Source organism: Amphiprion ocellaris, chromosome 2 (assembly GCF_022539595.1).
Source record: "Amphiprion ocellaris isolate individual 3 ecotype Okinawa chromosome 2, ASM2253959v1, whole genome shotgun sequence".
Lineage (NCBI taxonomy): Eukaryota > Metazoa > Chordata > Actinopteri > Pomacentridae > Amphiprion > Amphiprion ocellaris.
Genome location: NC_072767.1, coordinates 26,204,725 through 26,232,270, shown reverse-complemented (window position 1 = coordinate 26,232,270; position 27,546 = coordinate 26,204,725). Strand labels below are relative to the sequence as shown.

At 38.0% G+C, this 27,546-nt stretch overlaps 2 protein-coding genes and 1 long non-coding RNA gene across 3 annotated transcripts; all 3 read right to left on the bottom strand.

The window, feature by feature from the left end:
• Window positions 1–138: 138 nt before the first annotated feature.
• LOC129350322 (5-hydroxytryptamine receptor 3A-like) lies at window positions 139–6,142 on the bottom strand. The gene is made up of 9 exons (XM_055016412.1): window positions 6,065–6,142; window positions 5,162–5,322; window positions 5,013–5,057; window positions 4,623–4,729; window positions 4,254–4,423; window positions 3,999–4,159; window positions 3,083–3,293; window positions 1,829–2,038; window positions 139–602 (listed from the first exon to the last, which is right to left on the bottom strand). The coding sequence occupies exons 1-9, from the start codon at window positions 6,117–6,119 to the stop codon at window positions 289–291; spliced, it is 1,434 nt and encodes a 477-aa protein (XP_054872387.1). The 5' UTR covers window positions 6,120–6,142; the 3' UTR covers window positions 139–288.
• A 651-nt stretch (window positions 6,143–6,793) lies between these two features.
• Window positions 6,794–13,401, bottom strand: LOC111575596 (5-hydroxytryptamine receptor 3A). Its single transcript, XM_035953098.2, has 9 exons — window positions 13,287–13,401; window positions 12,468–12,631; window positions 12,166–12,210; window positions 11,899–12,008; window positions 10,869–11,038; window positions 10,250–10,410; window positions 9,184–9,394; window positions 8,767–9,057; window positions 6,794–7,441 (listed from the first exon to the last, which is right to left on the bottom strand). Exons 1-9 carry the CDS (start codon window positions 13,333–13,335, stop codon window positions 7,224–7,226), a joined length of 1,419 nt encoding a protein of 472 aa, XP_035808991.2. The 5' UTR covers window positions 13,336–13,401; the 3' UTR covers window positions 6,794–7,223.
• Window positions 13,402–21,580: 8,179 nt separating this feature from the next.
• On the bottom strand, window positions 21,581–25,203 carry LOC129350324 (uncharacterized). The gene is made up of 3 exons (XR_008603704.1): window positions 24,987–25,203; window positions 23,711–23,859; window positions 21,581–22,083 (listed from the first exon to the last, which is right to left on the bottom strand). It is a non-coding gene; the product is annotated as an uncharacterized LOC129350324 (long non-coding RNA).
• Between the last annotated feature and the right edge of the window lie 2,343 nt (window positions 25,204–27,546).

The following is a 27,546-nucleotide window of genomic DNA, read 5'->3' as shown; positions in this document are numbered from 1 at the left end:
TGAAATCAGTCACATGTAAATGAAATGTAATGTCCCATTTTTCACATTACCTATGGATCTATCAATAAAGAGAGAGAGAAAGTAAGTACCACAAGCAGAACGGAATTTTTTAAATCTCAAACTTTATTGTTTCACATGATCTCAACAGGAGTTTCTTTGATGCTTATATGCATCAAAAGTTTTTCATGATCCAGACAATCAATGACAAGCATTATGTCTTAGAATAAACAGCTAATATGATTAACGACACGGTTTGATTTCACTCGTTTTTAACCCTCAAACCCCAAATCATGCTGCATATGAGTTATTCCAGATCCAGATGCTGATGATGGTGATGAAGCTGATGACGATGAAGACGATGTAGAGGGCAAACAGGAGACGGTCCACCACTGTCCCGATCATCTGCCACTCCTGAGAGGCTTTGGTCCCCTGGAAGTAACTGTCCATCTGATGTCGGATGGCAGCGAGATCTCTGCTCAGCCTCCTCAGTTCATCCAGGGTCGGATCCAGAGGGTGAGGAGGGGATGAAGGGGGTTTTATGGGATCATTAGAGATGCTCTGACTCTCTGAGATGTCTGTGCTGCTGGTGCTCTTTACTGGATCTGACAAAAAATACACATCTTGTCAGGATTTCTAATACATGTAAAATAGCTTGTTTAAGATAGAATGTAAGAAAGTCAAAATAGAAAATATTATTCAATGACCATGGAGGCTATTATTCAGTTATTTCTTCTTAAAGCTTAAAATTACACTTCAGGACACCTCAGAGAAGTTTGTTATTGCTTGAAATCAGTGTTTAAAGTTGGCAGAAACTACTGGTAACCGTGGCAACAATCGCTATGCTTTACAGCAGTGCAGTGCTGATTTCTGGTACATTGTAAATTATTTCACAGTAATTTGGAACCTTCCACAGTTTGCAGGACACAGATCAGAATATTACTTATTTTCCACCAGCCTGAGTCAGATTTATCATCTGAACTATTGTGACTGAGTTTATGGTTAAATAGACGGACATTTTTTAATAGAGATCACCATAAAACTTCCACAGTGATTGTTTTCAATAAGACTAATAATTTTCTCCATTACAGGTTTTGTGAATTTTTGTATACATATGAGACATTATATATCTAAAATCACTCTGAAAAACAGAAATCTGAACATTGGATCAAGCCAGTTTCCATTTTTTTGCTTAATTTTTTGTTTTGTTTTTAGATATTTTATTCTTTATACTTCATTTCTATTAAAAAAAATTATCTCTATGTCTTACTTTGTAAATGTGAAGAAAACTGTCAACAGCAAGAAAAAAACCTCAGTTGTGATTTTAGAAATATACCCTTAAATAAATCGATCTATACGCGATAAATAAACTAATCACTCAGAATACAGAGAGAAAGAAAACTGGGAAGTGGTGTTATCAAGCGCTATGGAATTGGAGATTTCAGGCTCAGATTTCAGAGGACGAGGCCTTTAAAGATCTGTATCACAATAATTGAAATCTCCAGAAGCAATAAATGAAGAGTAGTGAAATAAACACAGATGTTTATTTTGGATGTTTTCCAAAATGTTCCAAAAATATCCTAGATATCACGAAGAAGGGACATTCTTCACATCCACCTTGTATATTATTCTTCATACCGAGATGCTTTGTTGTTCTTTGTAGGTGGGTTGATATAAAAAGAGGAAAGCCACCATTTGAAAAGGGGCGAAGAAGCAACAAACACTGTTGAGAGGTTCCAAATGAACAGCTTCAACCTACAAACTGGGGGTCTAACGGCCTCATTTTTTCACATCTTGTGTCGTTAATGTCACAAAAGAAACAGCAGCGCACCTTTAGTAGATGGGTTGAGGAAGACCGTGACTCTGCTGCTCTTTTTCTTCGGGGGTATGCAGACGACAACAGCTAGATAACGTAACACCAGGACGCTGAGCCAGTGAGGAACTGCACTGTTCTGACTGGAGCTGAACTGGATGTTTGTGATGAACACCGTCTCCAGCAGGCTGGTCACCATCAGAGCCAGGCTGAGGGAGAAGAAAACACCTGCAAACACCAGAAATATTGAGGATTCAGTGCAGGTTTCATTAACTCATCCAAGAACTTGATGTCATGTTTACTTTACACCTGGACAAACCTGCAGTTCTTCTCCTTGTTTAGATTCTGAGGTGATACTTGAACCGCATCATATTCAAAGTAAACACACTCACTGAAGTGTTTCTATAGAGGGTGGAGTCCAGCAGCAGGTTAGCTGATAGTTTCACAGAGAAGCGGTATCATCCACAGAACTCACTTTAGAGAGTTTATTGGAATTGCTAATTAGTAATTTATGCATGTGAGACAAAGGGGATAATAAATACCTGGGACTCCACACCAGTCAGTTTCTATAGAGGATGGAGTCCAGTGGAAAGCTGGATCAAGCTAAGTGTGACAGTCTTGATCAGCTTTGTTCAGACTTTGAAGTATCAGTAGCTCTTATGACTTCAGTGTATTTTACAGAACAGCTGCGTCTCTCTTCAGGAGCTCTCAGAATAACCCATTAGAGCTACTTTCTAATGAACTCCCTGTACAGTGACTTGACAGTAAAGAAGTTCTTCCTTACTCTCCACCACTGGCCAGTGAGCAACTTATTCTCATTTTAGTGACTCTTGTTTATTCTGCTGCCAGTATAGAAAGGAGGTAAATGAAATTCAATTTGTGCAGTCTGCAATATTAGGAAATGTGATTCACAATTTAAACAGCATCAAACTACAAGAAGACTGCTCGTCTTGTTCTTCCTGTTTTGTGAAATTACATAGAACAAATCAAATCATAGAAAGAAATGTGTAAATTTACATGTTTACTGTAAAAAAAAAGACCAAAACTGTTAATGTGCACATCAAAAATGTTTAATTATTGCAAATGATATATATTTTATTTTTTAGATATTTGCTGTTACAATTTACTGTAATTTACTTACTACTCCTTGATAATGTAAATGTGTGAGTTTAAACAGCAGCCCTTAGCTTCTGAATCTCCTTATTCATATATTCACGCTCATTCAAACTGCTGTTGAATCAAATACATCAGGAGATCTCAGCTGTCACTCACTGATTAAAGGCGTCTTCTCCCCGGTTGCAGGCAGCAGGTTGTTCATGATGAGCAGGAAGACGGTGTAGCCCAGGATGAGGGTCATCTTGAAGGAGGATCGGTCGACGCTCTGTGGAGGCAGCAGGAAGCTGAAGAGGTCCACGGTGATGAGGAAGCAGCTGGGGATCAGGAGGTTCACCACATACAGGACGGGTCTACGTCTTAAAATGAGCTGTGGGAAGACACACAGGTACAAAGCCTCGAGATTTATATCTTTATATCTTGACTTCTTTCTGAACTCAAATGCATTGGCTTTAGTTTTCTTGTATATTGTCCTGCAACAGTTTTTTTAAATTGCTGCCCAAAAATTGCAATTACTGACCACATCAAAAATCAGTGTTTTTATAAATGGGAGTTCATTCTGCTTCAGTATTTAACAATAGCTTTGTATTTATTTGTTTTCACTGCGTTTGAATACACATGAAATAGTTATTTGACAGGTGTCTGCTGTTATGTGAAAGAAAAATGATATGTTACTGAAAAATGGTTAATAAGACCATAAATTGGGATTTCACAGATTTACAGAAAATATCCAGTAAAATCACTGAAAAAAGTATTAATTTACATGCTGAATATAAAATACTACAGACCAAACTGTATTAACAGCAACATCAGTATCTTTACAAATAGTTATTTATTCTTACACAATATATAGTTTTGCTCTATTTAATATGCTTAAAGCCTCCTTATTTTACAGATATTAGCTGTTATTTTTGCCATTTTTACAGTTTTTGAATATTGCTGTATTCTACTGTTTAAACACATTTTTCCTTTTTGAAGATTTTCAGAGTTTTGTTTATGGGATTTTGCTTTGCAGTGCAGGATTACATGACCTGAATGACTCAGAGTCTAAGCAGACACAATAAAAAGTGCTTACAAAATATTTGATCTCAGAGTAGCTTCCGTCTTCTAGTGCCAGCGTGGAATCGGCTACACCGATGTCTGCGAGTTCCCACTCCTCATTAGTCTGCAGCACTTCTCTGGACTCCTGCAGGATCTCTTCAGATGTGCTGCCTTGAATCATCATTATGTCTGTAGCTTGAACAACATTTTAGCAACACAGATGCCCAAAGTTCAGCTTTGTTTATTATCCATGTATTATGAAATATTTTAACCAATGTTTTAGCCTTACCAAAGTGTAGATATGATCCAAAGGTCAGTGAGCAGTTTTGGATATCAAAGGGAAAAGTGTAGATTCCTAACTGGCAAGAGCTGACCACTTTGACTGGTTTATCATCATATACATGACCCGTATTGTTTAAGTAGACATAAGGGATTCTGGGAGATCCGTCCTCACCAATGCTGGAATAGAACAGAATTTGGTACTGATAATTAATTTTAAACTCAAAGGAGTGTTGAATCTTAGCAGAACATGTATTAAAATGGGCATTGAGAGAATACTGCCCTGCATAAAGAGTTAAAGATTTACCTCTGTCAGGTTTACAGGTCTGTGATTGTGATATTTTTAGCTTAGAAATACATCAAAATGTTGTAAACCTACAACTCTGCAATATGAATGTCTGGAACCCAAAGGTTTTCCCGAGGAACAGAAACTCTTTTCGCTCCACATTCTTCCTCCTCCCAGCTCAGTCCCTCTATATCCCACTCCTGCATTAAACAGAACAAAACCAGTGAGGTGTACAGCTTAGAAAATTACTTAACAATGTCACCGCTGAACTAAAAAATATTTGAAAGTGATAAAAAACATCCTACTGCTATCTGTATAATTCACAGATTTCTAAGACACACGATGACGACAAGACTAAACTGAGGCAGTGAGAAGAATTATTGAAATGTTTCATTAAAATCACATAAAAAATTGTGCCTTTAATTGGACAAACACTTGTGACTTCATTGAGGTTATACAAGTGTTTTAAAAATGTCAGCCTACCAGGACTTGCCATAAGACTGTTGTCAGTGTTTGGGTTTTTTCATCCTACAAATGAAACATTCAAAATGAATTAGAGGATTTATGAATTCAAATTTTCTGCTTTTTAAAAATAAAATGTGTGCATAAAGCTGTGGACTATGGACACTCACCACTCCTAAAATTCCCACCACAGTGATGCTGATGGTGATATTCACAGGATATGAAAAGCTTTTTACAGGTGGCACCAGACTGTTTGAGAATAGATTCTTCTCAAGTTCACTGAACAGGGAGGAAGGAGTTGGACTGGTGCAGTTCAAAGCTGCTGTTAAACCTGAATTCAAAATAAGAAACAAACAGCATAACTCAGATAAATGTACACAAAAGTATTCAGGCCAATTCCTGTATAAGTATGGGCACAGAGAGTTAGCAACTCTTTGTTTTTCTGCTGCACACATCATAACATTGAGATAATGGAATATATTTCATCAACAGAAATAACAGCTGAAGTCACCTAAAAACTTGTCACAGTTTTTATATAATAAACAGAAGCTGCAGAGTTTTCATTTTATCTTCCAGCTCATTTCAAATATCAAATATATTAAAAAAAATTCAGAATAAAAGCAAAAATGAATAAACTAATGAAAATTAATGAATTTCATAAAAACATTGACTGAAACATTATTTATTATTGTGTCCTATAGCTGCTATAATGTATTAGCTAATTATAAGTTAATCTAGTTATTTATTTATTCATTTAGCATATTTAACTTATTAAGTCAATGAAGTATGATATATATTAAGGATGTTATTGGCATATAATAATCATATTAATCTGTTTGTTGAATTCCATGCTTAATATATATGCATAAAGTAAGGAAATGCAGTCATTTAACAGTTCCTGCACAACTTTAAAGGTAACTGTAGATGTTCACTGTTATTTTACAGAGGTGACATCTGTACACAAACAGACGTAATCATTCGATTCCTGAACTACCAGCTTTCAACTTCTCAGCTTTTACCAGACTATCATCTTTGGTTATTTTGTTCATTGTGGACATCTCTTCTTGTCTTACCGTGAAGCAGCGTGAAACAGATGATGATGATCTCAGCAGACCTCACCTCTGCCATTCTCAGTCCCAGCTAAGCCTTTACTATTACCATGACAAAGTACTGCAAAGTAAAAAGTCCACAGTCTGCCATCAGAAGGAGGCGTTCTGCTTCAGCAGCACGTCTGTGATATGTGGAACCTCCTCCACTGTCTGCTATTGACTTTGCTTTGCGTGACTTCAGTCTTTAGGGAATTCTAGCTGCGTGCACAGGTACGAACGTATCATATTTAATATCGTGTTTACACATCAGTGTTTGGATTTACAACAGGTCTTTAAATCATCTTCAGGTGGATTTTTATTCTACAAGTCAACGGCTTTTATTTGTGATAAGTGACAGTAAAGCAAACACAACAGTGAGCAATGGGCTGGTTGTTGTGTCACTTTGCCTCCTGGATATGCTTTTAGTTCTTAATGGTATGAAAAAACCTATGTTACCTCAACGCCTAAATATTGAGAGAAAGTATTAATGACTGTGTTCTCTATTTTTAAGACCAGGCTTAAAACCTTCCTCTTTGACAAAGCTTATAGTTAGGGCTGACTGGGGGACCCTGACGGGGTGAGCTGGTGTTTTCATTTGCACAACTGACTTCCCCTCTTGACGTCCCTTTAATTTGCCCCTAGTTATGCTGCTATAGGCCTAGACTGCTGGGGAACCTCTCTGGATGCACTGAGTGTTGTTGTATTGCATAGGTACATATACAGATAAATATATAGATATGTATAAAGCAAGAAATGGAAATAACTTCATTTTATTTCACTTTATTTTTTAGCTTACGGTTTTCTGACCACAACCCTAAAATTAACTTAAAAAGACTTGATCATTTGTAGGTATTTAAAAGAGATTACAGCTATGCCTGACTCAACCAAACCAATAACACAAATATACAGTACAGTATTAAATCCTAAACCAGCAGTGCTACATGTGCCTGGTATTTACTTGCAATATCAAACAAACATCACATAAACAATAACTCAGTAAAAAACAAAACAAAAAAAAAAAACAGGTCAGAGGCTTTAGCTTGCTTTCAGATTATACAAATTTCTGTTTAATTCTTAGAATTATTTGACAACCTGTGAACTGTTAACTGATCTAAGCCTTGGTTCACATCCGACCCGTGTCCACTTAGGACTGACTGATCCAGACGCACCACATGGAGATGATGACCAAGGCGTAGCACGTGATGAGCAGCAGATAGATGCGGAAGAGCAGGAAGTCGAGGACGTATCCAACATGGCACCACTGGTCCTGCAGCTCGCTCTCCTTCTGCAGGGAGGTGAGGTGACCACGAAGGTCGCCCAGGTACTGACAGATCTGCTGCAGTTCAGGCAGAGCAGCTACACCTGGCCAAAAAGTGGAGGATGGAGGTTTATATCAAACTAAATTAAAACAGGTTGGACTTCACCAACCATTTTTACATTTCTGCAGAGGAAAGCTGTTATGGAATATTTACACATAATGTCTGGGTGTAGCTGGTGTATATAACTGAACCGACTAAGATACAATTACTGCACTAATAATTTACATAAAAAGTAATATGGAATATTGTTGGCATCTGAGGCTTGATTAAATTTCACCAGAAACTGCAATCAAATGACTACATCAGGTCATCAACGCTAGTATCATCAAGTATTTTCTCTGCAGTTGAAACTGCACTGAACCGAGAAAATTAATATTTATTGATCTATCCATGTGTATATAAAACAAAGTCATATACACATTTACATCTAATATCATGTGACTATTTTTGGACGATATATTACAGCTCAAAGAGCTACGGAGGATTTATAGGGTTGATTACTTTTGACTGGACATCACTACAGAAACCAGTTCACCCAATACTAAAATGTTTTATAGTTATGACATTTTCATAGATTTTAACAGTGCAACCCACTAAGAAGTCATTATCTAAAGCAAGCTGAACATCAGAAGGACATGAGCCTGAAATGAATTTATAAATGCTGTTGCTGGTGTAACACTGTCGCTATAAACTGGATTTGTGAAGCCAAATTGAAATATATACAGTATGAGTCAAAAGTCCAGACACACCTACTCGTTCTTGGGTTTTTCTTTTTTCTTTTATTCTTTTTGCTTTCTGGAAACGACTGATCCTCACCGCTTTAAATAAGCATGACCTGTCATTTCTCTTTACTCAGTTGATTAATTCTTCAGAAAATCAGAAAATAGATTGCTACAACAGTCAGATGATGAAGCTGGCTTTAATTGTCAGCAGTGCAAATCAGCCATCAAGGCAAATGGGAGGGAATCTAAAACATATTTGCTTTGTTTACTTGTTTGCTTTTTTTCCACCAACGCAATTCCATTTGTGTTATTTCATAGTTTTTTTCATATTGTTCTGCACTATAGGAAACAGTAAAAATAAAGAAAGCCCCTTGAATGGGTAGATGTGTCTTTTTGATTGGAACTGAACACATCACAAAGCTGCTCATCTTTTGTTTAAGATGATCATTGAGATAAAGGATGGATAAAAACAGCACTGAGACAAAGCATTCATGAATTGGTGATTCATTGTTGTAGGCTGTAGAAAAAAATGCCGCCAGATTTTCTTTAATGAGACATATCCTTTTTCGTTTTAATAAATGACCTTAAGGTACATTCAATGGCCGTAGTAAAGTCAGATTTTTGTACACTGAGTCTGTTCGATTACCTCCATTGCTGGCTGGTTGCTGGTCAGGAGCTCGGCTGGTTGGTTGGACGATCTGTGGGTCTGAGCTGCTGTTGGAGCGTTCAGGTTCGTCCCTCTGCGATAAAGAAGGAGGCCGGACATCATCTGGCCAGCGGTAGCAGATGAGGTTGGCTATATGTTTGAGGACAACCACCCTCACCCAGTTTGGAACCTCCTGGTACTTCATGGAGTTGTGGTGGAGGACGTTGGTGATGATGACAGTCTCCAGCAGACTGATGACCATGAGGGCCAGACACACTGAGAAATAGATGCCTGGATGGAAGCACAAACATTCAGCAGGTCAAACCTTTGAGCCTTTAAAATTCACCTTCAAGACTGTACTCTGTTTTGGAGCAGCTGAAGTTTATATCTGTGTTAATCATCTATGTCCGTCAGCACCTATGATGGGAGTGCCGTTGGCTGTGCTGGGCAGCAGGTCGTTCATGATGAGCAGGAAGACGGTGTAGCCCAAGATCAGGGTCATCTTGAAGGAGGCCCGGTCGACGCTGTGGGGCGGCAGGTAGAAGGACAGAATATCTATGAGCATGAGGAAGGAGCTGGGGATCAGCAGGTTGACCACGTAGAGCACCGGACGCCGCTTTATGACCACCTGGTGAACAACAGAGGTACATACATACAGTTGACATGGGTCTGTGTTTCATCCTGTTCAGATAAATGAGTTTTGATTTCTTTCATTCCCTTTGTTTTAACTCTGTCTTTGCTCTCTCCACTCCTAAGATAAACACCTCGATCATTAGCTACTACATTGTGCACTGTGTTTGTTAGCCTCTCTAGTCTTTAGCTGTTTGGTGCAGAGAGGGTTGTCTACTGTGGGGTTTTAGAACCGAGATGAGCTGCAGATTTAGGACATAATTAATTCAATTCCATTTTATTCATATAGGGCCAATTACAATTCAGATTGTCTCAAGACGCTTTACAGAACCCCCATGGCCTGAACCCCCAGAGCAAGCCCTAAGACAACAGTGGCAAGAAAAAAATTCCCTTTGAACGGGAAGAAACCTTGAACAGAACCTGACTCATATGAGGGGACCCATCTGTTCAAGACCAGTCCCTTTCGCATTGTTGTCACTTTATCATTTGATACATTGTTATTTGAAAAATATCAATTATAGCTGTATAGAAGAATATTGTCATTTTGGAAAATAGACTCTTCTTTCTCCGCCTCCACTTTAAAGAAATCATATGTTTAAGTTCAGATTTTCTAACGCCAAGAATCGGAGCCAGGATGAGGTGCAGAAGTCTAGTTTCCACTCAAACGTAAATTACACTATGCTGAAGGGTTGTAATGAAATTTCTGCCCAATGATGCCACAAAACATCTCCTATCCCAGCTTTGATATAGTTAGTCTTTGTTGTTATATGTCTGCTATCCAGACTTTTTACTGAAGGCTGCTATATTTGTAGAAAGCTATTCAGTAAACTCAGTGACAGCAGGTTTTTCTGACCCAGAAGGTGATGATGTCCCACTCGTCGATGCCAAACTGAAGAATGGACGTCTCTCCCAGTATGTCCACCAGCTCCCACTCTCCACTGGCTTCCAGGTAACGTTTTGAGTTTCCAGACATCTCTTTAAAGGTCAGGGCTGGACTGACCCTCACATCCCGTACTGTGAAAGAGAAAAACAATCAACTGTTAAGTGGTGCAATAAATACACAGACAGACAGACAGACAGACAGACAGGCAGGCAGGCAGGCAGGCAGGCAGGCAGGCAGACAGACAGACAGGCAGGCAGGCAGGCAGGCAGGCAGGCAGGCAGGCAGGCAGGCAGGCAGGCAGGCAGGCAGGCAGGCAGGCAGGCAGGCAGGCAGGCAGACAGACAGACAGACAGACAGACAGACAGACAGACAGACAGACAGACAGACAGACAGACAGGCAGGCAGACAGACAGACAGACAGACAGACAGACAGACAGGCAGACAGACAGACAGACAGACAGACACTGTATATATTTGCATTCCCTATGTTTACCCACTGTCCAGTCGCCTGTGGGTTCAGTTAGTTTAAGCAAATGAAAGGGTTTAATGTTTGTGTGATTATGTAAAATGTTAGGAGGCCTTTTCTTACTGGTGTGCATGTAGGAGCCAAATGTAAATGTGCAATTCTGTATGTCGAAAGGAAAACTGAAGATCTCCAGGTTGCAGGCGGAGACGAGCCGCAGCATCCTGTCCCAGCGGATGTGACCTGTGTGGTTGACGTAGACATACGGACACGCCTGGGAAACATCGTCATCCACACTGGGAGGGTTGGACGGGGACGAATCAGGAGATATTAGAGGAATGAAGGGAAACACAATGACAGATTACTGAGATATTGCCCTTCATGAGTACCTTTGGTCTCAACTTTGCATGCTGGATTTATAGACAAACTAACAGGGAAATTTCTGACACTCAACTAGAAATACTGCAAACCAATCTGAGCAAGAAATTTAGCTAGTCAACCAATCCCCTGCATATCTGCTTACTTTCTGGTTCTGAGAAAACCTGTGAGTGTTTGGCAAGTCCTGGATCTTTGTACCTTTTCAATCAACTTGTGGAACATGTAGACTCTAGATCTGTTGGACATTATTTATGACATAATGTTCAGAGGAGGAGCACAGCTTGTGGCAACTCTTTCCATCATTTTAACCAAAATCAGACCTGTCTACATACAGACAGAAACTGCCCTGCTGACCGTGGTACCCCTGAGGATGCATGATGCCCCTCCTGATGTTGCCTCAGGGACTGATGTCTGTGCTGCCACCTCAAAGAGCCATGGTGCACCTGGTTCATGAATTTGGGTTGTTATTTTATTATCTTCAGATCATTAGTGCATCGGATTTATCTGCACCTAACTTAGATTGGATTTAAGGATGTTTAACTGGTCCCCAGCCTGTTAACAAGCAGGAGGTGTGATCTCATCTCTGTTCAGATGAGCCACTTAGTGCTTGAAGGATTTGTTGTGCTGATTTAAACCAGGAAAATATGCATCTGCTCTTTTCTTTTAAACAGGAAGGCTCAGAGTTGTGGAGTAACTGACGTACAGCTCATGCGGCCACAAGTCAAACATTTAGTTTGTGTATTTATCATCTATAAAAACCTTTCACAGTTAAACTTACAACTCGTAAACAATGATGTCTGGAGACCAGAGCTGCTTCACAGGAAGAGAAATCCTGGTGACGCCGTCACACTCATCAGGGTCCCAAACCAGGAACTCATGGTGCCAGTACTGCCATGAATATATCAGAAACAATGCACTGTAAAGCTCCCAACATACCATTAAAATAGTGCCTCTAAGTTCATAATGTCTGTACATCTGTTCACAAGATACATTTGGATCAGATTACATTTAATGACTGGGTATCATGTATTTCACTGCTACTTACCAGTCTGAGCCACAAGAAAGTAGTGAGAATCTGGGTTTTCTCGTTCTGAAATACAGTGAACAACAGGCAAACCTCATGTGATGCTGATTCCTACCACTTAAACTAAGTTAGATGCAGCATTTTATAACAATAACAATACAATATGTGTGACAATCTGTAATAATAGTTGAATGTTTCATAATTTTGTTTCATAGATCTGCATTTAATGTGTCCATGTCAGACAGTCAAAGTCCTTTCAGTTTCTTAAATCTGGATTTTAGAGCCCTCTGTATATTCCTTAAAGTACAAACTAAGGAGCTCACCACTCCGAGGACAGCATACAGGGTGAAGGAGATGTTGGTGATGGTGGGATTGCTGAGATTTACGGCTGGCCTGAAGGGCTGTAGGTCGAACACAGCCTGCATGGACTCGTAGGTTGGACCGCTGTGACCTTCTTTACAAGTCAGTTTACTAAAACACACAGACGCTGACCAGAGAGACAGTGATTATACGAACCAGTAACTGTTACTTTTAGTTCACAAAATGCACTTTAATCTCTCCTGTGATCAATGATTTTAATAAAACCTGTAAGGCTATAAAAGTCTTCGCAAAACAAATATCACACTTTGTATTTGCGTTTACTTACAAATGGTTCAACAAAAAAGTATATAGAGTATTTGTTAATTGCCAAGCTAACCAGAACATTAATGCAGACTTAAATATTGGAAGAAATTAGCCAGAATTATTTGTAAAAGAAATGAGCTTTGAATAATGACTGCAACATTAAACCGTAGGCCACACTGCCAATTAAACTAATTTTAATTTAAATGTTGAAAAATCCCATTTGAGAGTTGGCAAGTCTCAAAGAAATAATTAGATTTTTTGAACAAATTTTCCTTAAATGTGACTTCCTCCTTGAATTTGCTGAATGATTCCTTTATTTTGAAATCATCACACATCAGGACAATAACAGAAAATGCAACATCCATATTTTTGGAAAGCAAGGATGATTTTAACCTGAATCTAACAGGACAAACTGTTATAATAATTATGATGGAATCTTTTCATTTAGCTAAATATGCATCAGTCTGGAAAACTAACTCTAAACAACAAAGTAGTGAATAAAAGCAGATTATTATTACCTGACATTAAGAGGAGTCCGGTGATGAAGGTTTGCAGAGACGGACTCATGCTGGAAGTTACTGATGGACTAATTATTCTCTACAGCCACCGATCTAATACTGTGGGAAGAAAAGCTCCTCCTGGCTGTGGAAATGCACCCACACACCTCCACTTATTCTTCTTACTTGGAGGGACATTGCAATCACAAACATTAGTTCTCTGGAGACGTAGCACCACCTTCACCTCAACTTCAGCATGCCTCACCTCAGCCTGTAACATAACTCCAACCAAATCCCAACTGTAAATAAAAACCAAGATAAATCACTTTGTTGGAACTTTTAGAATTTCTCACCAGTTTTTATTTTATGTCCTGTAACATCCACATAATTACATGCTGACTGTGTCACTGAAAATACACAATTGGGCAAATTATAATGGTAGATCTGCATTTAGATAAACAATAAGCATGCAGATAGATTTTTTTAAACAGATTTTCAAAATTTATATTGCAAGCATTCGCCGATACAGGCTGCTTATCTCCGTTTGACCACAATTAATCCTCACAAACAGATATAAATGAGTAGAAATGCAAATAAACTCCCCAAAAACTGAATTTCTGGATGTGCAGATGGATCATAATCACACACAAGGCACCACAGAACTTGTTGGTTCACACCTCTGGTAACCAGTCACCCATTTTATTTTTCAACACCTCCACCTGCAGGGATTACAGTCTGTTCCTTTCAGTGTTGTGTACTGAACTGGACCTTTATTTTCTGTTTTATACTCTTTTAAAACCAGAAAATTATCAGAGATCAATAGCTATCCCACTCTATTGGGATATATGGAACCAAAAAATTCCTTCTAAAAGGTAATGCATCGTATTTTAAAATTAAATTCAGCCAATTCACAACATATGTCACATTGAAGCTCTTCACATGGTAAGATAAGGTATAGTAAGTCATGGCCAAATTTATGCAGAGAAATCCAACAAATCTAAAATTTTCTTTGGATTCTCTTTGAGCAAGCACTAGGCAACATCTGGGAGAAAGAGAGGCTTTGTGTGACATCCTTTCAGTTAGAACTCTTTTGTTGTTTGTTTGTTTGTTGACCATGGGCGTGGTCGTATGAGCAAGTGAAGTGCCAGAGACATGTGATGGTCACAAAGCTGACTGAAATGAAGATGATGGACATGCCAAAGAGCAGGCGGTCGATGACCATCCCAATCATTTGCCATTTCTGTGAGCTTTTGGTCCCCTCTAGGTAATTATTCACATGCAGGCGGATGGCTGTGAGATCTCTGCTCAGCTTCCTCAGTTCATCCAGAGTTGGATCTGGAGAGGGTTTCTCTGGAGGTGCGTCACCAGGGTGACTCGGAAGGTCTCTTGATGAGATGATGCTGGCATTTATTTCTGGTTTTGTCAAAAATCACGAGTAGAGCGATTATGTTTTTTATGATATGAACTTTTACAAAAGAGCAAGTTAATACTGCTGTCCAGCTTAGAAGTAAAGCAGTTACTATAAGGTGATACAGTTTAGAACTATTTGACATGTAAATACTAGCATACCTGCTGGACACACAATTTTTATATCATGGTTATATCGGGAAGTTAATTTGTGCTAATCAAGTTCAAGCACCTTTTCTTGTCTGCATAACTAAATTTAAAGTGAATGCACCCTACATTACCCAGCCACTGAATTATGACTGATTTATCACCTCATCTACTCAACTACAAACATCTGGTAAGACATACCCCGAGATGCAGTTGAAAACTCTGGAAAAACCTTATCATTGACCTTTATTATTATTATTATTATTGTTATTATTATTATTATTATTATTATTATTATTATTATTATTATTATTATTATTATTTTGGTAAATCCAAGGTCTGTTGTTATGCTATCTGAGCAGTAACAGATATAATCAAAGAAAGCATATTAACGATGATGTTACCTGACGGGCAAAGGGAGACTGTGACGCGGTTGCTAATCTTTTTTGGAGGAAGACAAACGATAGCAGCTAGATATCGTAAAACCAGGATGCTGAGCCAGTGAGGCACAACACTGTACCAGCTGTGTGTACCACTGTGAGCAACATCAGACGTGTGCACTGTGGTCACACCAGCATCACATCCATTCAAGTTACATGGTTCATTAAAAGAATCAAATTACAGCATTTACATTTCTGTTAAAACACTTTGTCAACAGGAGCCAGTTGAAGGCTGCAGTGATTTTAGTGACACTACAATGTATAAGAGTGAAGTTATTGAATCTTTGTCTCTCTTTACTGTTGCAGCGGTTTTGCAAATTGCAGACGGACCCTGTTCACTCCATAGACACCAATGTTATTCCTGTAGCTTGAAAGACAGCTACTTTTGATAAAACTGGGCTTGTAGCACATTGTCTGCCTTGCAACAATGGGAAAGAGGCACCGTTTATGTTTTGACAACCTATATCTAATGAGTTATTGATGCTGGAAGTCCGAATCTGTGAATATCTTTCCAATTTACTGAACTTGGGGCCACTACCACCTAAGGAGTGATATATTTAATTTTGAAAAAAGCCATACTTCAAGCTTTAAGTGCTTTATTAACACGGAACTAAAAATTTTGTATTGTTTTATTATCACAGGTTCTGTCTGAAAAGAGGTGGCATCATTTTAAACAGTGAAATCAAACTAACAAAATGTAATGAGCAACCAGTGAGCAATACTGGATTCTGCAAAAACATAAACAACTTTTTAAAAAAAAAAATCTAAATCTTATCTTCACACAGTTAATGTATTAACTTATTTTTGTGTGTATGCATGTATTTATTGATTTATTTAGTACTGTTAACATAGAGTTCTGAATGAATTTTTCTTAAGATAGGCAAAGGCCATTTATTGATTACATATAGACTGTTAAATGTTTATTAAAAACTAAAAAGCATTTAAAAAAAACAACTTAGGCATTTATTGAGTCACTAAAATACTGTAGAGTACAGACCACATCAGCATGATTATAAGCATCCTCTGGTAAATGAACAACCAGATACTGATGTCTCTCACCATATGGACTTCAGGAGATGACTGGGGGATGATAAACTGTGACCTACTGATTGGGTTCTCTCTGTTCTCATGTTTCTTACATGTTTGTCCCCTGACAGCCGGGTCCTAATGTTTTTTGAGCAACACACCATACTATGACGTTTTTACAATGATGGTTCTACTATGGAACCAGTTTGACATGTTCAGGTTCTTTGTGTGAAAACTCAGAGATTTCAGGTAACAGAAGGTGGTTTTCAACTTTCTTTATTAACTTTCTGCTTCAACTTTAAACTAAATCTCCTTCACTAAGCCAGCCCTCTGGACTTCCAGTAAGCTGTGTTCCTATTGGCTGTCCAGGTGGCTGCTTGGTGTTATCAGGAACACCTGAGCAGCTCAGTGTCTTCCTGCTTTATGTGGCTGCAAACAAACATTTCCTCTGCTTCTGTTCACCAGTGAACCGGGTTTAGCTCCATTGCTTTAATTTGTTCTTTAGGCGTTGGCTTGCAGCTTCCAGCAGTAAAATCGTCTTTAATGTGTTTCTTGGTGTGTTTTAGGGCTTTGTACTGGATAGTTGTCTTGGTAAATGTGGTGCTTTAGCCACAGTTAGCACATGGTACTAATGTGTGCAGTGATTAGTGGATTTGGTGCAGCTGAGTTGTGTCTTTATCTTGGCTGTAGTGAGTCTTTAGAGGTTTTTGGTCAGACACATTCTGTATTCTTGTTAGTGAACCAATGTTGGTTGTCCAGAAGGTAAGAGTTCCTGTCCTGATTCTCTGTTCTCAGAGGTTCTCTGGTAGGCTGCAGGAGACTTTAGTGTTTGGGTTGTGCTAGTTTGATTTTTGTATGGTTTCATTTGGACAACTATCTTGAGGCCCCTCCATGTGGTTTAGTGAGGTTTTCTGGAACAGTTCTACAAAGCAACCTGCAGCAGAAGAGACTTTGAGAGTTTTTAGGAAGTTCTGGAGACCAGACTTTAGAGCAGCAGAAACATTTATCAGCAGTTTGAGCAGGAGAAGGTGAGCTTCAGAGTAGAAATGAGACGGAAACCTTCTTGACCCGTGTGGTGAGGTCCTGTATGAAGAGTTTGAGCAGGTTGTGAAGAGTCTGTAGTTCTTTGGTCTGAAAGCACAAGACGAGTCGACTCATGAAAGGAGAAAACAGGAGATATTGTTGGTTCTTCTGTCATTCTGCAGTTCCCAGTTTCCTTAGACTGAATATCAAGTTTATATTTTAAATGATTTACCATGTGAGCCCAAGAAGACTTCAATAAATTCCCTCCATCCCCTGGACACAACATATTTTATTACCATGCTAAATCTTTTTTTTTTTTTTTTTTAATGTTTTTGAGTTTTAATCATAGTTTTAGCATAGTTTTTTTTCTCTTTGCTTGTTTAGTTTTGTCATCTGTGTGAAAGGTGCAAAACAAATAAAGTTGAATTGATAAACTGAATAATTGACTAACTCATGATTGTGACAACAGAAGTATTTTCATTGTGATTTAAGGGTTTATTTCATTTTTAAGGTTGGGGTTAAAATCTTGACAGAAAAAGAAGATTAAAGAAATAAACTACATAACAAAAAGCAATTAAATCAAAGGAAAAAAAATTAATACAATAAAACTTTTAAAAAGTTTTATTACAAAGATTTAAGAAATTTAAGATTTAATTTTCTAAACATTTAAACATTTTTTAATTAAATGTTTTGTCTTTTTAAAGGTTTAATAATCTAATTAAATGTTTTGTATTTTTAAAAATGTTTAATATTCTTCTTGTTTAATTGTATTGTTTAAATGTTTAATTATGGAAAATATTTTATCTGTAATTTTTAATATTTGTATTTTAAAAATTTTGTTTAATTTCATAATGACATGTATTGTATCTTGTTGAATTATCTAATTCAATATTTTGTCTGTTTAATATTTAATTGTATTTAATGTTTAACTCTATTAAACAGACAAAATATTGAATTAGATAATTCAACAAGATACATGTCATGTCTGAAATGAAAACATCAAGTTGTTTCTTCAAACATTTCCGCTTTCTATGTTCTTGGTTTGATTGTGGACAGATTTACTAAGAACTCATTTCAGAAAACTGCTTTCCAGATAAAGTCTACTAGTAGTTGAAGGCATTTATCAAACTAATGTTACCTTCTGATCTCCACAAACTTTACTGTTCAGTGAAGAGAATCAAAGTTTGTTGAGGATTTCTAAAAAACCCACAGGTGAAGGTCTGAGAGGAACTCGGATGGTCTAAATGTGAAATCAAGACTCATGGTCACAAGTTTTAAGGCTTCTGTTAACCAGAAATTTCAAACTAACAGAGAAGTACTGAGAAACTTTTCGAACTTCAGTCCTCAGAGTGTCTGAAGGTTCAAACTAACAGAGAAGTACTGAGAAACTTTTCGAACTTCAGTCCTCAGAGTGTCTGAAGGTTCAAACTAACAGAGAAGTACTGAGAAACTTTAAAAACTTCAGCCCTCAGACTGTCTGAAGGTTCAATCTAACAGAGATCTACTGTGGGACTTGGAAAATTTCAGCCCTCAGACTGTCTGAAGGTTCAAACTAACAGAGAACTACTCAGGAACTTAGAAGATATCAGTCCTTGGACTGTCTGAAGGTTCAAACTAACAGAGAACTACTGTGGGACTTAGAAAATTTCAGCCCTCAGACTGTGTGAAAGCTCAGGTCCTGAGGACTCGGGAGGTGTGGAGGCTTGGAAAGTCTTAGAACTGAGGGTTCAACCCTCCAGCACGAAGGCTGAAGTCCAACCTCCTGAGAAAAACGGTCGAGTCGAGACTCGAGTAAAAAAAAAAACTCGAAAACGACAAAAAATAGATGATAAATGCGCAAAAAAAAGAAGAATTTGTATCTGAGCGAGTAGCTCAGGGGGATAAGAAGAGGACTACCAAGCGGTAGGTCACAGGTTCGAGACCCGCCACCGGCCTTTTTCTTTCTTTGTCTTTGTCAGGATTTTGAGAAAATTTAAGAAGTGTCTGGTCTTGAACCAGCGACCTGCAGCTCCATAGGCAAATCCTTAACTCACTGAGCTACAGATCAGATACAAAGAAATAATTTCGTCGTCCCTTTGGCATCGTAGTTGCTGAAGTCACCACATGGGTGGAGCCAAGGCGGAGTCTGGGTGGAGTCAGGGCGGAGAGTAGGCGGGGGAGGTGGGTGGCGGCCTCCCCCCTCTACTCCCCCACCTCCCCCCACCACCCACCACACCTTCCCCCTCCCGACGAGTTCTTCGAGTCTTGACGAGTTCTTCGAGTCTCGACAGGTTTTCCCGAGTTTCTGGAGTTTCCACCAGCTCGGAGGCAGAACAAGTCATGAAGAGATGTTGAAGTCGGTGAGGATGGTGTGACTTTTTACAGCGACTAGAAGGAAGACGACTAGAAGAGCCAGGTCTTTAACCACCATCCATAAAATCCATGCAGTCGGCTCCAGAGAAATGAAGGGATGTCAACTTTTATCCACCTCCATCCAGATGTTCAACTTGATATCTTTAGAGATTTTTAGCACCACAAACCTTTAGTATCACACTTTATCACTTATTAGGACTTTAATGGAATCCACCAGCAGATTTAGTTTTTGTTGAGAAACTTTATTCTTGTCGTCGTGGGACTGCAGTATTTAAAACTCTTCCTTCTATTTGACCTCATGTTTATTAGTTTCAGTGGAGAAAGTTGGAATTGTCAATTAGTCTCTTAAAAACTAAATAATAAATTGGATTACTCGAGAGGTTTAAATTTCTTACTTTGTCATATTTTAAATATGACAAAAAAATATAAAAATAAAGCATCTTGAGACAATTTGACCTGTAATTGGCATTATATAAATAAAATTGAATTTAAATTGTATGTATCTTGTAATGTTGGAGTAATTCAGCCATATATGTTAGAAAACACATTTTATTTGTCCATTAATCTGTCGTTTACTCCAGTAATTCATTTCTTGTTTTGGTTTATAAAATGTCAAACCCAAATATACTCAGTTTACTGTCATTAAAACCACAAAGATTTACATTCATGATGCAGGAATCAGGCAGTTTTTCACTTTTTTTTTTAGTTTAGTCAGAAAGATAGTTGATAATGTGTGAATTGTTACAGCTTGTGAGCCGTAAAAGGTTTAAATCTTTGGGGCCGAGTGTCAGAAAACATTTAGAAACCAACATCAACAAAACACTCAAAGATCTGAACATCGTTTGCATGACAATGTCAAATTAAAGGACATTTATTTCCAACGTAAATGTGTGATATTCATCCTCTGGAGCTTTCTCTTCACATCGTCTTCCACCTGGACTGGTTTGGTCAGGAGCATGTGCAACAAACATTTGAAAAACTGCACTTTAACATCAATGAATGACACTGAAGTTTAATCTCTACATAAATGAGACTGAGTCTGGATGTGCTGCTCTGTCATTAACTCCCAAGTTTAGGGAAAGTTCAAACAAAAGAGGACAGTTCAGATAAGACTTGAGAATGAGCTGATTTTGAACAAACATCTCAGACTTTCTGAGCTTCAGCACCTCCAGCAAGGTATTTTAACAACAAGCAACTCGAGATCCAGAAGTTGGAGAGAGTTAGCTTTAGCTGAGCCAGAGAACATGTGGCATGCTAACCCAGCAAACATCTGAGACTACAGGTGGAAATTAGCACTTGTGCTATAACCTGGCATAATGCATCTCTCCCCACGGGGTTAATGTTGTTTGTGCGCTGTCCCATGGATCAAATAAAAAAAATAAATAAATAAATAAATTTCAGATTTTTCTCTGTGAATTGAGAAATAATTTACTACTTAATGACAGAGATACACATCTTAACTCAGTCTCATTAAAACAGACTCTAATTCAGTGTCATCAATCCATATTAAAGTGCAGTTACCCAAAACGTTTGTTGCATGAGCTCCAACAAAACCTGTCCAGGTAGAAGGCCACTTTGACAAACAGGAAGTGGAAGATTCCAAGCAGATTTATAAAAGGGGGAACCGGACTGTACTAAGTGTGGTCGAGTATAGAGGGGTGTTTTGTGGGTTTTTAAGGCTGATAATGATTATTACTGAGACATTTGGAGTCGATATTCATTTGCAGTAAATGAAAGTATTTAAAATCTTGGAGTTAAACTTAGAAGAACACAAACTCTAACAGGAAACTTTGTTGATACGTTTTTGTTTTGTTTACAGATGTTAAGTTAAAGGAGTTTTATTCGTGACATATAACCAATCAAATCACTCCAGAAGAGAGAGCAACCACAGGTAGATTAAGGTTCAGAGCCAAAGTAGCGCCATTTTTAAATGTATTTATTACCGTAAATCAGTAAAAAATAAAATACTGATAATCAGTAAATCAGTCAGCCCACAATTACTACAATTCTATAATGTATGTCTCTTTCCTTTGACTTGTTATTTGTACAATATACGATGTATATGATGGCGTTTTTTCATACCAAAGGCTATACTATGATGTTTTCTAAGAGACATACGATGCTACTCTGTTTGTTCTGGCCCTGAGCTGCTGCACTCCTCCTCTGTTGTTTTCTGGATTATACTCAGCTGCATGCCTTCGTCCACCCGGCCTCCGTTGACTCGTCCCGCCTGCCTTCTCTGGAGCTGAAGCTGGATTGGAACAGACCAAAGTACAGTCCAATCACGATGCCAGCTGCCTCTCAAAAGGCTCCTTCATCTGGCAGGTGGTGGAACTTCTTCTGAGGGGAAGCTGAGCTGGCCCAGCAGAACTTTGGAGATGTGTTCCAGTGGTTGGTGGATGTGTGGGGAGATAGAGAGGGACCTTTGAATTGTTCACAAAGGAAAACAGGGAACCCATTGGTAGTTTTAGTTTAGGGTGCTACTGCGGTGTGTTTTTGGGCTTGAAGAGGTGAACAGGAAGAGTTTTTTTTTTCGTATTGATTATCTTTTACTTTGTTCCTGGTTGGAATGCCCATCAATGTCAACATGAAGTTCACTTTTAGTTCTGTTTGTTTATTTTTATTTTACTAACACCCATTTGCTTTTAACACCCTGTTGTTGTAAACTTCCTCTTTCAAATAAATACTCGTCTAACCCTCTGGAAACCAGTGTTTGAACAGTTTTGATGTTGCTCCTCACCTACTTCAGACAGCCGGGACAAAACAACGTTTTGTGGACCAAAGGCTACACTATGATGTTTTTAGAGCGACATGCTATACTATGATGTTTTTAGAGCGACATACTATACTCTGACGTTTTTAGAGCGACATGCTATACTATGATGTTTTTAGAGCGACATGCTATACTATGACGTTTCAAGAGTGACATGCTATACGTTGACGTTTTTTGGACGACAAGCTATACAATGACGTTTGTTGAGCGACATGCTATACTATGACAATTTTTTGGGCGACATGCTATACTATGACGTTTTTAGAGTGACATGCTATACTATGATATTTTTAGACCAAAGGCTATACTATGATGTTTTTTGGACGACATGCTATGCTGTGACGTTTTTTGGACCAAAGACTATACAATGACATTTTTAGAGTGACATGCTATACAATGATGTTTTTTGAGCGACATGCTATACTGTGACATTTTTTGGACCAAAGGCTATACTATGACATTTTTTGGGCGACATGCTATACTATGACGTTTTTTGAGCGACATGCTATATAATGACGTTGTCAGACCAAAGGCTATACAATGACGTTTTTAGAGTGACATGCCATACTATGACAATTTTAGAGTGACATGCTATACTATGATGTTTGTTGGACGACATGCTATACTATGACGTTTTTTGGGTGACATGCTATATGACGTTTTTAGAGTGATATGCTGTACTATGACATTTTTTGGACCAAAGGCCATACTATGACGTTTTTAGAGCGACATGCTATACTATGATGTTTGTTGGGCGACACTCTATACTATAGGCTTTTTAAACTGACATATTACTATGATTTTTTTTTGTGTTTTTTGTTTTTTAGCAACATATTATAAGAATTTGAACCATTTTAAAAATTACTATACTTTTACTTGTGCAATGAAATATTATTCTATGGCATTTTTTAGATGACATATACTCTGATGTTTTCTTGAAAAATATACCATTTTGACAATATACTGCACTATGACATTTTTTGAACCACATATCATACATGACAATTTTAGGCAACATCCTATCATTTTGCACTTTTTGAACCACATAATAATCAGTTGGTTTTTTTTGGCCGACATGCTATACTATGAACTACAGGCCATACTATGTTATTCTTGAAAAGTATACTATACTTTGACATTTTCTGAACTACATCCTATACTATGGCGTTATACACAGAGTGCTTTGGTTACATGTTGATTTATAATCTAGATTTTTTTCTGTTTTGTTTTTTGATGGGATTACCACAGACCTGACCTTGAACACCGTTGACACCCACCTGAGGGAGACGCTGCCTAAGATCTCAAGGCTGCTTGGTCGTGGTCTTTCTGGTCCTGCTCCAGAACGCCTTCATCAACTACGTCTTCTTTTGAAGAGGCCCTCAGATGCTGCAATCTCTGACCTTAAGGAGGAACTGCTACTTTCACTCTGTAACGAGACGGCCCAGCTCCTGGTGGCTTTGAGTGAAAGTTTAACACCCATCAAAACGGAACTACAGACAGTTAAATCTGAGCTGTCGGTCAGTATTTCAAAAACCAAGTCCGACCCGGCTGCCCTAAAGCATGCTGTGGGTGAAACAGAAACTTCATTCTCCACATCACCGACGACATCGTCACACTCCAAAGCAGAGCACCTGTCTGCTGAACTTTTAAAAGTGGACTATAAATGTGAAGAATGTGAGCAGCAGCAGACTGTGAGCAGCGGAACAGATGTGATCAGAAAGAAGTCATTTTCTTTTTTCTTTTCTTTCTGGTTGACTTGATGCTGTCAGATGCAGATGTTGGAGCTGATTCTGATCTTTCAGGATAAAAAGCTGCTTTTCCTTAACAGACTTTTCAGGAAATTATTCTCTCAGGTTTTCTCTGCTATTTATATTTTTATTATCTGTGATTATTTCATTATTTCTTTACTGTAAAAATAAAGTTTGAGGCATCAAGACTCATTTAGTTATTTTAATCCTGAAATCTTTGATGTAGCAGAACTAAACTTCCATTTTCCTTCTTGTACTTCTGATACCAGAACTAAACGTATCTTCAACACGGATCATCTGCTTTTAATGAATCAGCAGCAACATCACAACACCAAATGAGACAATTTTCAACCAATTAATGAAACTGATGTCATTTAAAATTATCAGTCTGTTTTAGTGTCAAATTAAAGCTGATTACTGACAACTAGAACATTAACGTTACTGTTTTAATCACTTTTAAGTTTCCTGAACGTTACATTAATGTCAACCAGCCACAGTTTTATGAACTTAATGAACCACATTACAGGAACACAACACACTTCAGCTGTTTACATGAAACTCAACACAAACATCGTTAGCTTAATGCTACGTTAGCTTTAATCAGGCTACAACTGAACAGTTAGCTCGGTTGGCATCGCTAACATTAAAGCTAATATTTACTATGCTAACTTTCTTCTCTGGTCAACACACACTGAAACAAACTCCACCAACATCTGGAGTGCATGGCACACATTATATCTGACACTAAAGCTGCATATAAAGTGCACTAAAAGCGGCACCGATACGAAAATAAACATTTACTTACCGAACTATTAGAGTCCTTTCAGTGTCTGCTGGTAGAATCAGCCGAAGGTAGAAAACTCGTTAAAACATGTCAACGGGCAGGAAAACTGTCTGTGGAAAATGTTCTGCTGCTCCACCGATAAATAAACCAACAGTTATTATATCAGAATTAATCCAAACGAGGAGAGCAGAGTCTCTGCTGCCTCCTCCATAGGACCTGTCAATCATTCCAGACCAGACTGTCAACTGAGTAGTCCCGCCCCCTGGCTTCGCAAAACTTTAACGCTCTATAAAAAAATCAATATTGATTTATCTTAAGATCGGCCACCTGATCTCTCATTTTGACCACGAAAACTCACGAAAATGAATGTACGAATGTATGTACAGTCTATGCACTGTACTCTGTTTGGCTCCACACTTGCTGATGACCACTTCCTGTCTCAGAAAATGAAAAAAACTGACCTTTTTTCGTTTCTGTCTCTTACTGTTTTTACTTTCTTGTTATTCTAAATATAAAACGAAAATCAAAGCATTTTTAAAAAAAAATCGTATATCCCTTGTGATCATGAAAAGGAAAAACGCCTCGTATTTCAATTTTAATTTTTAACTTAATTCTTAAGTTTTTCAATACCCGTTTCAGAACGGAAAATCCAATTACCAGATCCGTACACGGACCAAAGAGCTCATATTTCAGATGTGAGTGGCTAATTTTTCCACCATGTAGTGATTTTACCTTCTTCACTTTTCACATGGTTTCATTTCAATACATAATCAAATGGTCCAATATCTAATCAAAAATCAAAGATGAGAGAAAAAGCTTGATGTTTTTTCCCAACAGTGGGGTTTTGTTTCAGCCTCCTTCTATTTATTCTCACACAAGCAGTGAAAATTGGATATTATCTCGTAGTTAATTAGTAAACTTCTGTAAAAAAAAATATTGTTTTTTCCCTCACAATTGTTGTTTAGGAATCAAAATGTAAAACTTCAAAAGGAAAATATGAGGAGTTTGATTTCAAAATACCAAAATCTGGCTTTTTTAAATTTTTTTTGAAAATAAGCTGAAAAACACAATATACAGACAGCGCAGTGGTTGACATTGTGAAGATCATCTGATCAGCAAAGTTCAGTTCAGACTGTTTACATTTCAGGCAACTCTTAACATTACCTTAAACATGATTTCTGACAAATTTCTGAAATTTTTCATGTCTCATCTTGTAGTTCTCTGAAAACTTACAAGAATTTGCCATATGAACACTGACAAAATCTGAGCTTTCTCATTCTATGGGTGAGACAGATGCATGAGTTTTAAAGATGAATAAAAACCAGTTCACATGTGTATAAATAGTGAATAATAAATGTCGGTGTGGCTCATGAACTCACCACTCCTAAAATTCCCACCACAGTCACGTCAATGGTAATGTTCATTGTATCTGAAAAGCTTTTTACAGGTCGGAGAAGCTTTTTAGGAAACAGTTTCCTCTCAAACGCATCATACAAGGATTCTGGAGTTGGACTGGTGCAGTTTAGTGCTGCAGCAAAGCCTGAGTTCAGAAAGAGGCAGAAGTCTGGACTGATTACATAATCATCTTAGCTGTGCAAAATCAGAAAGCGCTTTATGAATCATTGATAAAACATCCTCATATCAGCTGCAGGATATATGCAATTCTTGTGTATCATGTAATTGCTAGCTCAGTGTTACACTCTTACTTCTACTTTGTGACACGAAAGTACGTTATTGAGTCAGTTTTTGGTGATTCCTAAACTTTTCATGTAGTTCCATCATCAGGTAGCATGTTTTTATTTGTCCAGATGTATTTCCAAATTCTTGGTTTATAACTATTTTCCTGCAATCTAAAACAGCTTTCTCACTAGCCTCAACTTTACTTTGTGTTTGTGCTCTCTGGTCAATATTAGAATATTCATTATATTAGAAGAAGCCAAACATCAGGTTGCTGTTACTCTGGATGAAGTGAATGTACGGACAGCATTTAGCTGGAAGCACCACTGTAGTTACAGTACATATTGCATCACAGAGCTGCTAACATGACCGTCTTGACATATATTGCAGATACTATATTTTGTATATTTTGTGGGTTTATTTATTCCCTTGTACAACACATTTTTAGTTTATTTGGTAAATTTTTGGTTGAAAGACAGCTCAGCATCGTGATATAAACTCTATCATGTCATATTTTTTCTGTTTGGTACAGCTTTGGTCTAGCTGGTTCGTTTTGTCCTTAGTTCAGTTGTTTCAATATCAACCAGCTTCAAAGAAATCTCCCTCCTTCTTTACGTTTCTAACTGTGTAGATCATCACAATGTTTGCTTTCTTACCGTGAAGCAGCAGAAAACAGACAAAGAGTCCAGCTGTCTTTGTCTGTGCCACTTCAAGAGCTTCCCCCAAAGCAAAAATATTGCTGCCTCTTCTCTGTGATTACTCAGATTACTCAAAGTCTAAACTCACACCTTTTTTCAACTGTTTGCATGCAGGTCCTGTTCTTTAAAATAGCAGTGTTACAAAATTGAGCAAAAACTAACCACACAGGAGTGTCTGCTGTTTGTCATTTACATGTTGGGGATGG